At 41.1% G+C, this 12,377-nt stretch overlaps 1 protein-coding gene across 1 annotated transcript; it reads left to right on the forward strand.

Annotated features, from left to right (window-relative positions):
* Nucleotides 1-1,726: 1,726 nt before the first annotated feature.
* mycbpap (mycbp associated protein) lies at nucleotides 1,727-12,149 on the forward strand (the record flags this gene model as incomplete). Its single annotated transcript, XM_018679807.2, is given in 18 exon segments — nucleotides 1,727-1,772; nucleotides 1,869-1,975; nucleotides 2,095-2,278; nucleotides 2,419-2,534; nucleotides 2,638-2,788; nucleotides 3,208-3,326; nucleotides 6,113-6,228; nucleotides 6,711-6,786; nucleotides 6,788-6,820; nucleotides 7,196-7,388; nucleotides 7,533-7,720; nucleotides 7,859-8,005; nucleotides 8,911-9,009; nucleotides 9,198-9,331; nucleotides 9,443-9,570; nucleotides 9,654-9,799; nucleotides 11,196-11,372; nucleotides 11,975-12,149. Coding segments are annotated over 18 exon segments (2,289 nt in total), but the record flags the coding sequence as incomplete, so codon positions are not given.
* Between the last annotated feature and the right edge of the window lie 228 nt (nucleotides 12,150-12,377).

Consider the following 12,377-nt stretch of genomic DNA (forward strand, 5'->3'; position numbering starts at 1 on the left):
AGTAGTAGTAGTAGTAGTAGTAGTAGTAGTAACCTATTATCCCCAGTAGGCTTGTCTGCCTATCTAACCCCAACAGACAGAAACAAACAAACAAACAAACAAACAAACAAACAAACAAACAAAGAGATTGCTGGTCTATCCCTAAACAGCAAAAAAGACAGGAGCAGTCCTATACAAGCACTCACACGTTATTTTTTTATCTATTTATATCGTCTATATACATCATTTTATTCTTGATATTTTATGTATTTTTATAATTTTAACTTAATTATTCTATTTTATCTAGTTTTTGTTTGGATGCCTTATTGTGTGTTGTAAGAAAAAGGCAGATAGGAATACAGTCTATGGTTGCTCCTTGGTTTTAAGGCGTCCGTTGCCATGGTTACAGTTGGAGGAAAACATATGAGCTGAAGCCGCGCTAGCTCGGTTAGCTTTGCCAACGCTGCATTTGCTGTCCGTGACTTTTCATAAACATTTCGACCAAATGAGCCGCGGTGAGAAGAAAGAATTGAAGTCTTTAAGTTATTCAGGTCAGCTACAACCCTCTGTGACTTTCTTTTACTTCTATCTGTCTGTTTCCCTCCTCACTAACTGAGAGCTGGTCGTGTGTCGCACTGTAGCTTCTCCATCTGTTTCAGGAGCTTCACTGATGACAGTAAATGGTCTATCCCTGCATGTAGTGGCTATATTGTGAAACAGTGGTGGAGAATTACTCAGAGTAAAATGGCCTTTAACATGGAAAGCTAAGTACAAGTACCTCAGTTATACTTGAGTAACAATACTTAGGTAAAGTTACTTAGCTGCATTCCACCATTGTGTTTCTAAAATGGGTGTGTAAAGCAATGAGTTCATGCAGATGTGATTTCTTAAATGGGAGAGAGAATCACACAAAATCTCATCCAGAAAGCAGGTCAATACAGTCTGCTTTTGATAAATTCATTTGCAAAGACTGAAAGCACTGCTGCAGTTTCTTGCCTCAAGGGCCAAGGGCATCTCTTGCCTCCGGAAAAGCAAAGCACTTATCTGAGAAACTCTGTGAAGGAAAAAACGGAGGGAGGGAAGTGAAACCCTACAAAAGCCGGACTAATAATTGTTGTTGTGGCCATGGAAACTATAATCAGGCACAGTTGGATCAAGAGAAATTAACAGAATTGCATAACCATGTCAGTGTTCCAGGGTAATCTCTTTGTCTCTGCAAGTGTGTATGTGTGTGTGTGTGTGTGTGAGCACTAATGCACCTTGTGTACAATGAAGTAGAACCACTTTTCACTTTTTAAAATGTTAAAATCAGGGGACCACTAATAAGCAACACAATTCATTATAATCTGTGTGTAGAGACACAGGGAGAGAGATTATACTAAGTATATGCATTTTTCTAATTGTACATATTGTTGCTCTCAGTTTGACATAACACATTAATACTGAAACACTCCCTCACTGTTGTCATTTTCTCTCCTCTCCTCTTCTCTCTAACTCTACTCTCATAGGTGCTGATATCCAGGCTCTGGCCAGTCAACCACAGGACCTCAGTAAAGTAAACCTACCTCATCCATATTCAGTACCATCAGCTAATCACTTTGTTCCCTAAGTACAGTGTGAGGCATTTTGATTTTAAAGCAGTTGTATGTGTAACTGAGTATGTGATTATGACTACAGCTTCATGTACCAAAGCCACCCAAGGGCTACAAACCGGTGCTACACAAACCAGTGCTAATGGCTTGTGTGAATCCTCATCAATCTGGAGTCTGACTCTCAGCCTCTGGGCCACTCAGGTATGTTGTATTTCTTTGTCCTCATGAACCATTGTGTACAGTACAGTACCTAGTGAAATTACTTTATTTTTTATATCCCTGTACTTTTCTTTTAAGGGCCAGAAGGGCCTCGGTTTGATGACCAAGGGATGGTTCTTCCACACAGCATCCTGGGTAGTTTAGAGGATTTCAGGAGTTATCTAGAGGCCAAGGGGGAAACAGAGGTGAATTCAGAACAAACTGAACTTGCTCACATTCTGTAAACTAACAAATGCAATAGAAGCACTTCGACTTTGCTGCATTAGTCAGCTTAGGTTTCTTCTGTCTGCCCTCAACCATCCAGTTGTTGAAGCGAATACCAAAGTCAGAGAGAAATCCTCCATTTGAGGCCCCAGGGAGGCATCACTCTGAGGCTGTGGAGAGTGGGCGTTTGGTCTCCTCAGGCCACAGAAACATCCAGAGTAATGCCCTGCAGCACTGGAATACACATATGAGGCAGCGCAGACGGCAGCAGGACTTCTTATCCGGTGAGCTTATTAGAGAGTACAGCTGCCTACAACAGGAAGGGACTGGATGCTTCCTTCTTAATTTCCAAAGTCTAAATCATTGTCTTAACTTTGTATATCTAACCCTATGTTTATCTTCTGCTCTTCTCAACACTATCAAGATTTGCTTGACAGGCCAGTTGAGAATTTACTGATGAACCAAGCTAACCGTTTCAGAGAAACTCAGGAGCAGAGGGAATTTCTAAACCAAGTCATGCCACTTGTCCACTCTGGATATGTATGATACACATTTGCTTTTAGCCAGACCTAAAATCTCTAAAGCTCTGTTAGCAGTTTCTCTGTGGCTTCTTCATCCATGTTTCTTTACTTGTATGTCTTAGGGTTATCGTGTAGGCAGTGAGTTTTGGAATCTCCCCCAGCGTTATGGAGATGAAATGAGCGGCATCACAGCCACTCTGACTCAGACGGAACAGGGCAGGCGTGAACCTGTCACACATGTAGGACAACCAAGCAGCATACGTCAGGAATCAGGTACACCTACGCTGTGTCCCAGTTTTTCCCTTCAGTCATTCTCGACCCTGTTCCTTCTGATTGTGCATTTGGCTGGAACATAGTGGTGTCCCAGATTTAACAAAAAGTGCACTTCTAGCAACTACAGTTGGGATCAAGGGAAAAACCAAACCATCCTGAAATAAGCTCAAGAAAGAATTGTAACATAGGTAATGCAACATAAACTGAATGTGACCAGTTGTATTTAAACAACAGAGGAAGAAGAGAACACAGTGGTCCTCTTTTTGGGGGATTACATTAAACAGGGAGTGACATTGACACAAGGTTCAATTGTGAGAAATAGGACAAAGCCTTAAAGACATATACACACATACATATGCATATTCAGGCACACTAACTGTATTCTCTCTGTGGGAAAATTGTCTGGAAAAATCCTCTAGGAATCATTTGTGCTGAGACTCTGCGTCCAGCCTCTCGGACTTGGGACCAGAGTGCATACCTACAGCACCAGTGCCGGGAGCTCAGGGAGGTTGCACAGGACATGGACATCACACTGCCGGTAACACAAGTTTTGTCTGATTTTCAGCTTCCAAATATTGATATCTCTATTGCCTCAAAAGTCAAGAAATTGTGGGACAGTATTATTAAGTATAACCTTGGAAGTATTATCTGTTTTCAGTAGAAAAAGGTCGTTACGACTTACCATTCTGATTTCAAGTTACAGCCTGTTGATCTGTTGAGTAACCATGTGAAAGTTGAAAGTTTTCCTTACTTTTGTTTTATACAACACCATTACATCTATAATGTATGTTGCCTTCAGCGTACTTTCAGGAGTAATTAGAACTGTGCCCTACTTTTTTTTTTTTTAGCCTATAGTTGTTTACATTTTGGTGAACTTGCACCATAAACTTATGCTGAATTAGTGATTAGCAGTTCCTGTTTGTAGTGCACCCATGTATGTACAGATAATTATTACTGGAATTATTTTGATGAAGCTAAAGGAAACTCAAAAATTTGATGATTGTCAGGCAGGTTCTGGGGTTATAAAGAGCATATTTTCTTGTGAATTCTAAGCAGATTTACGGATCCTCTACAAAGGACATATTGATACTTTGACTGAGCTGTAACTAAGAGGAAGTGCTGTTTTTGACGCAAATTACAGCATTCAGGGGCTTTTAAATGCCATACTTCAAACAGCCTCTATGAGCTGTATGTCACGGTCACTGATGCAGCTCCAGCTGCTGACTGTGCAGGTGAGTGAGCCCAATCAGTGGTCCAGACAACAATAACTCACTACCTGTTGTTTCCAAAACACTGGTATGCACCTGTCGCTTTCACCTCATGCACCATCTTTAGCTCAAGTCTCTTTCTCCGAGGAGGTATGCCTCACAGTTTGAAAACCTCTGAGCTAATCTGAAAGTTACAGCGACAATTCCAAATCACATATTATCCACTTAACCATTTTGGCTCTCTGTAACAGTGAACAAGACTCATATTGGTCAGTGCAATCTTAAGATTATGTTAAATTACGAAACTTCTAGAGTTTTCACTGAAGGGTGTGTCGTTGGTGACATGGCAAATTTCGATGTTATGCAAACAAGATGTTGTTGTAACTCACAGATACATAGTCCAATCTGCAAAAGGAAGTAAGCCTTGTGTGACGATCACCATCAACTTAAATGAATTTTTCATGATCTGGTCTTCAGTTGATACAGACCAACATAATGAATGTTTGGTACATTTTCTAGGGCTGCATAGAGGACACAGGAGGTGATAGAACATGTGCAATACATCATATCCACTGCCCTGCACTCAGCATATTACATCCTACTTTTTCGCTCAGTGTGTACAGCTGCGTCGACTGGTGTCCTACCAGCACCCCCAACACGAGCAAAAGGTGCGAGGGACTTTAATAATCAGTCTGTGACTTCACAAACAGCCTGTGATCATCCAGCTTTGGGCGCACTGTTCTAGATCTTCTGTACAGGGAACAAGCTACAGCACATGGGCAAGGCAGACAAGCACATGTAGTTGCACACCCACACAAATACACATATGCATGCAGGCACACAGGCATAAACACACACACATATTGTGTATATATAATCTGTTCACATATGTGATATATTTAATTGCCTGTAAAATGTACATTCAGGACACACAAGCATGAAATTAATGAAGCTCTGCCAAACACTCATGTCTCCCCATGTACACTCTAAGATGGAGAAGGTACAGTTATGAAATCTGGAGCGTGTCCAGTCATAGAGGAAAACAGTTGAGATCTGTGGGGTACCAGAGCCCAAGAAAAGGGACAGAACCTGCCTTACTGCTGTCTCTGCATTACAATGACTCCATCAGCAGGGGCAGGAGGTTCTGGGATAAACACTTAAAGTCAAATGAACACAAATATGAACTTGTTTGCACAGCCAGTTCCTATTTAATCCTATTAACCGTGTTGGTTATGGGAAGGTTTATTCAAATTACATGTTTTTTTTCACATTTGGTGTCTTCCTCTCTCTTTCAAACGTGCACACATAAACGTACACAGACACACACACACACACACACACACACTGTTTGTGCCAGTGAAATAAGAGAAAATGGACGCAGCGTGTTCTGTCGTGCCAGTGGCTAATGTGATGTTGAGGCAATCTGGGGTCTGAAGTACCCTCTGACAAACACACAGACAGAGACAGCTCGTCCTGTCAGCAGCTGACTAGCCCATGGTTCTGTGACATTTGTGCAAAGAGAGAGAGATGGAGATGATGGGGACAGTGGAGGGTTTGTTAAGAGCGAAAAGAAAAGAGAAAAAGGTAAACAGTAAGGGAGGGAGGAGAGAAAGCAGTGAAAGAAAACCAAGTCTTCAGTATTACTTAAAAATATGGGCAAGTTTGAACTACAGAAGGAGGAGGGAGAAAAATTGGATTGGATTTGCATTGTTTTTTTATTTTACTTACAATACACTTACCTATAATACAGTGGTAGAGCTCTACTGGTAAGGCATTTGCAGTAAAGTATAGAACAAATATGAATGTAAATGCTTCTCTCAGACAGTTGAGTTGGAACAGGGTGAGGGACAGTGTATGTACATCATGATAAGCTTTAATTTGGCCGTTGATACCTGGACAGTGTGTTCCACAGCACCTTGTCTTGTTTCATTAGACACCCAATTCTGTCCTCTCAGTCTGTACTTTCTAGATGACTGGACAGGACATATGTATCTATTGATGCTGGACTGAAGAGGACGCTTGGTATTACTTTTCAATAACAAGAACCAGAATGTTGAATGAATGTATACAGCTGACCTCATCTTTGAAAACCACCACTCTGTCACTTTGTTTACAGGACATTGATGGACTGGAGGTGATAGGCTCTGGCAAGCCATTCACTTCAGTCACAGTGTGTCGTAGTCCCTTACTGGAGAAGGAAGAAGAGAATGAGCACAAGGAGGAGAAGAACCTGTAAGAAACAGTATAAACAGAACAGTATAATATCAGTTCTTACACAGTAAAAATAGCTTTGGAAAACAGGTTGTATGGCAGTATAGTTCATTGCGTTACATTCCAGAAAATTAAGAAGACAACTTTCGTGGCATCTTTTTGTGATTATTTATTTTAAGTGTGAACATAGCAGATCATATAGAACAGCTGTCATTAATTTATGCTGATTTTGTCAGAACACATCATGACCATAAAATAATTATTTTATCAGCTGGGCTGTGTCTGTCCCACGCCTTTCTAGATGTGGTCTAGATGTGATGCGGTTTTGCTGTTTCCCAACTGAAAAGAAGAAGTAGTCTTTTAATTGTTCTTGTCTCATCTAAAACAACCTGGAAACGTTAGTGTGGATGCAAATTGTTTTCACACAAAACAGCGCTTTAAAAATGAAACAGCTCAGTGTAGACATATTCTGAGTGATATTCCTGTCTCATTGTCTTTCACAGTGATCCACACACACAGTATGATGATGCTCAGTCAGATGTTCTGCTCATTCCTGCTTTGAGGTTCTGCGGTCAGCTTCGCTCGCTGGGCCGGAAACTCTACTGCTAACCAGGTACAGACTTGCCTGGGCCTTTTGCTTACTTCATTGGCTGAGAGAACCAGGCCATTATCAGAGACAGGTTTTTATTTCTAATTTTCCCTGTTCTCCAGTTAAACATTTCCTCTGTGTTTATCTTTTGTCTTGATAACAGTGCCAACTGTTTCAGAGACATGTCAGGTGTTTCACTTTTCCTGTTTCCCCAGACAATGTTAAACCATCATGAATAAATCTCAACACTAACTAACTTTCACATTAAGATATTCTTTAGCTCCCCTGCCTTGACCGGCCATTATTTGTTGATAGACTAGAACATTATTTAAGTACCGACTTCATTCTCTACCTCTCCTTCTTTTGTCATCTTTGTATTCTCCAACACTCACTAATCAGGGAGAAGTAGGAATTAGTGCCACAATAATCTTTGAGGCTGTGACTGGAGAGAGAGCATCGTCCCACTTGGAGCTGCACAATGAGGGCAGCACGGCCATCTTCTACAGCTGGCAGCAGCTTCCCAAACCACACAGCTTTCCTAACCTGCGATCCCAAACAAAGAACCTGCACTTCTACTTCAGTTCCTCCTCTGGTACACACACAAACATAATCAGACACCTGCTGCCGCCGCTCTTACGTCATACACTGTTTGTTCATGTGTCAGCCAGGCATATCTTTCAACCAGTATTCAACCCGCCTTTCTGCTTTCCATTTTTTGCTTCCCCCTCCCATCCAGGTGTGATCCATCCAGGTGAAACCCAGCGAGTGGAGTTTGTGTTTAAGTCAGAGAAATCAGGCATCAAAACTGAACTATGGCAGCTCAACACTCATCCTGTGCTGCTGCAAGGAGCATCAATGCAGGTCACGCTGAGGGGAGTGGCTCTGTACCAGGACAAAACTGCAGACCAGAGACTTTTCCTAGAGGTAGTTTTACAGTTAAACTGTGTGCTTGAAAGTGAGACAGAAAGACACATGGACAGATGACACTAAGTTGTTCATTAACAGACACTTATATGCAATTTATTTTTTATGTCCGTGTTTCTGTTGTGTGTGCACAAGCAGACAAAGCTGGAAAAGACAGTGATGGTAAAAATGTGTCGGTCGATTGTATATGAGGTGCTGCGTGGGGTCCACACCCCAGAGAGACCTGGCTCTCCTGCAGAGCTCTACATCACTGAAGAGCAAAAGTTTCTCAACAAAAACCCCAAGGTAAATCCTATAGATGGACACAATTTCCATGAAAAACAGTGAAGTCGTGTTAATTTTTTGTACAAATCCTCTTCAGGACCTCAGCAGTGCTCACAAAGAAAGCTCCTGAAATTTGTAACAGTCTCCTCTCCTTTGTTTGATTTGTAATTGGATATACCATCATGTATCAAACATTTTTCTTTGTACAGACTCTTTTTATCCATGTTTAGTTCAGCCTGAATCTTAGTCACACCTGTTTTAGTGTGAGATGAATGAATTAATGGACCCATTCATCATGTTGTGTAATATTTCACTGTCTCTAGGTGAGAGCATGATCAGCCCATTATGGCTGCCCCTCTCCAACCTGAATATTATCTAGGTCCCCATTCATTTAGCACTCCGCAACTACATTTTGCCATCATAATTCTTTTTTTAATCTCATTAACTAATCATAGATGATAACTGCTAATACCTAACAGTCACTGTTGCCTCTGCACTGTGCAAAAGAAGTTATGTTGCCATGGCAGTGCAATGAGAACCTGACTCTAACTGGGTTAATTAGGAAGCTGATTAGATTCCTCTCTAGTGATTTTAGAGCATGTTTGGCCCCGAAGTTTCCTGAGGTATATAGACATGGGGAGGGAATTATTGGAATCAGCACTGGAAGGTGGAACCAAACACTGAGACAGAAATACTATTTCTTATTCCTTATTGTCAGCTCATTTAAACTCTGACTGGGACTTTTCCCAACAAAGTCTCCTCTAGCATTACCAAAAATTAGGATCATGACAGCTCTTCTGGTCTTTCACATGGTCACATTTTTTCACCACAGAATGTGGCACACATATTTCTCGCTTCTGTTGACATGCATCATTGTTGTTTGAGGAGGATAACTCCAGATATTTAAACTCCACCCGTGGTTTTAGTTGCAGTACCTTGATCAGCCAGTGAAGGACCTAAAGAGACTGTGGCAAGAAGTGAATCCAGGGAGCACCTGGGACCTGTCTATTGATACTCTCCGACAGGTAGAGACAAAAAGTAGTGTGTAGTACACACTTGATTAGTACAAAAATGTACATATAGCAGTAAACTTAGTGGGTTGATTCAAGGATAGTCTCTTTAATGCAGAGTGCACTTTTCTGTGCAATTTTATATTATGATGATGCATTAAAAATATAACATATTTATCCATTTATTTGTTCTCATACTTAAGGTTGTGCTGTCTCTGCCTGAACAAGAGTCAACCCTCTCTAGAGAGAAGAGCCTGGCCCAGCTCAACTCTCTGCTTCTGCAGCTGTCTGAACCTTCTGAACTGAAACACCGCCATCTAACAGCAGCAGATATAGGGTGAGGCATAAACACACATGAGTCATGAAGCATCTCCCTTATAGCATCCCACACCTGTACACTCAGTGTAGTAAGCCTGGAGGTTATGGTGGTGTGTGGTGCCCCCTGCAGACAGCAGCTCTGGAAGAAACTCCTGGACACGATGGCCTGTGAGGCCATGTGGCTCAGAAACCTGCTGGGCCTCCCAGAGAGAGAGACATGGATCGAAAAAAAGGATGAGTGCCCGATCTCTGACACTGGTGAGACTCACACACTTTTACTCAGACATAGATTGGTGAGGGCAGTTTAATTCATATTGTTTACTGCTGTCATTACATCACAGATTTGACTGATAACATAAACAAAGATGAGAAGAGTGAAAAAAAGGGAGGAGCAGCTACTAAAGAGGAAAGGAGTGGAGGGAAATCCAAATTTAAAGATGACAACAAAGGAGAGTCCAAGTCAGCAACACCTGAAAAATCAGTAGAGGTGAGAGGAAAAGATATATGTGTATATGTGTAGCTGGCCCACCTTCACCAACACAGAGATGGAGAATGATAAAAATGTTGGACCACTGAGTGGCAGCAGATTCACAAGTATTTTAATTATCAGAATGAATGAAGTTCCATGTTTCTTAAGACATGACACATAATTTCAGCTGACTTTCAGCTACTCCAATCAAGAGTCAACTTCAACACTTCAAACAAGCTGTCGGTTCATCATTCATTTATCTGCCATTCACCAGGCTCCTGATATCTTGCTACTACTGACTGCCTCCACACAACTCAGCCACCTACTGCCTCATTCTCAATAATGCAGACACCTGCAATATTATGTTCTGCAATAGGCTTGTTTTCTGAAATTGTTTCTCAGCATGTTGTGTGTATGCTGGGTTTAGTTCTTCATAACATTGGAGGCTATTAGTGTGTGTGTGTGTGTGTGTGTGTGTGTGTGTGTGTGTGTGTGTGTGTGTGTGTGTGCAAATTATATGTTTACCATCTGAACAGTGGTGTTAAACCCAGTCAGTCCTCATTCAGTTTTCCCACCAAATCTAGGAAACTAATGCTCTCCATCCACCGTTTTACCCCCCAGAGAAACTATTATAGTAACTTAGCAGTAGAGTATAGTAGTTTCCATTCATGTTTTTGCAGTGTGACTGGTTTGGGTGAGATAACGAGCAGGAAAATGTCACTTAGCACCCACTCATTTTAATGCAGATGATTGTTTCCTGCTCCCATCCAACATGCACCCATCCTCATTATACCCAGCCACTTTGCACCACCCTGTTCACCAAATCAAAATTTCAGCAACTTTTTGTCAGCACAGGGATTGAAAATCCTAATGAGAACACTGACTGTGTTGTTCAGATATATATGATGAGATGTCCTGTGGCTCAGTTGGTCACCACATACACAACGTTCTGGTGTGAATCTGGTCCAGTACCTGTTGCACCTCTCTTTAATGTTTCATGTCTCTTAAAGGTAAAAAAAAGACATAATATTAAATTTAGAAATATACTAGAGACACAGTCTTGCCTGTATGACTGTATATTTTGCCCAGTGATTTTTTCCTCTGTGTAATGGTTGAATCATAGGTAAGGTACCGCCTATTACTCACAGGGTACCATGGTAACAGAACACTGTGTGAAAATGTGCACCTGCTCTCCAAATGTGTGCCCAGGGTGTGAATTAATAGGACTTGGACTGGTCCAAGCCATCTGTGGCGCACACACAAAAACACACACACACAGCTATATGTTAACTTAAACAGTACAGGGCATGCAATATATTTTACATATTGGATCATCCTGCACGCTCAATAAAAAAAACTCCATTGTAATTCATCAGTAAATAATGTCTTCTATCTGTCAATATTGTGCACAAAGGACAGCAAAAAGAAGGGGAAAAGAAAGGAAGAAGTGGGGAAGCGCACTAAGGAAAAGCAAGGGAAGGAGTCTGCCTCGCTGACTGATACCCATCCAGAGATCAATCCGCAGCCTCCTGATGACCAAAATGTAAAGCCGGAGGTGATGGCCATTTACACAAGGCTCCTGCACAGAAAGGTGAGTCCTTTAATTATCTTTACAATACAGTTTTTATTTTATCTATCCAAGCATTTCACACACTGAGTTCAGTTTACTCGTCATGAGGACTCAACCTGTAAAACAGTTGCATTATATCTGTTTTGGCTCTGTAGGAAGTTTCAAAAGTTACAGAAAATTACCCTAATGATGTCATCAGGATTATCACAGGTTGGGCATAAAATTTTAATTTTTTAACAGAATGCCTGTTTTACAAACTGGAGTTGTAGGGTTCAAAAGAAGTGGGTACTTTATTTTTGATTATTATTCATTTATCTCATGAAATACACTATCTGGCTGCATTATGGGAAATGTGGGGTTCTGTGTTTTTGATTTTTAATACAAGGGATTAAAAATCAGGATTAATGAAAGCAGTATCCAGTTGCATTATGGGAAATGTAGGAATTTGATCCATTCTGAGGTGAAAAGTCAGGAAGTATCAGCATCTGCTTCTATGATTTTGACTATTCTTTTTTAAAAGTGAAGTCCCCCAACTTTATGTAAGTGCAATACTAAATCATGGGTTTACCCTTTCAAGGTTTCTTACTGCCCTATGTCTGTGAATAAATCTATCTATCTGGCAGATTTATGCTTTGATGGAAGACCTGGTGGACACCCTGTGTGACCTGATGGATGAGGGAAATGAGGAGGACACACACACTATTAACATGAGAGGCACAGGAGCCCCACTAAATACAGTCAACCACCTGTAATGTGACAGGATTCCTGAATCTCCAATAAACCTTTTTGTCCTTCTGGCACTGTTGAATAATATTAACTCTGTCCATAGGCGCTGCCGGACCCCTTTTACTGGGGGACTTGCCTCAATATAAATGCCACAATTCATTTTCAACAACAACAAAAGTTTGTTTCATTGCATCAATTCTGATAATTACAGCATACTGACGGAATAGAATAGATGTATTTCTGCTCAAACATGTAGCCAGAGTATTAACTCCAAATAGAAGCTATAGCCAACACGCACAT

The sequence above is a fragment of the Lates calcarifer genome, linkage group LG5, assembly GCF_001640805.2.
Source record: "Lates calcarifer isolate ASB-BC8 linkage group LG5, TLL_Latcal_v3, whole genome shotgun sequence".
NCBI lineage: Eukaryota > Metazoa > Chordata > Actinopteri > Centropomidae > Lates > Lates calcarifer.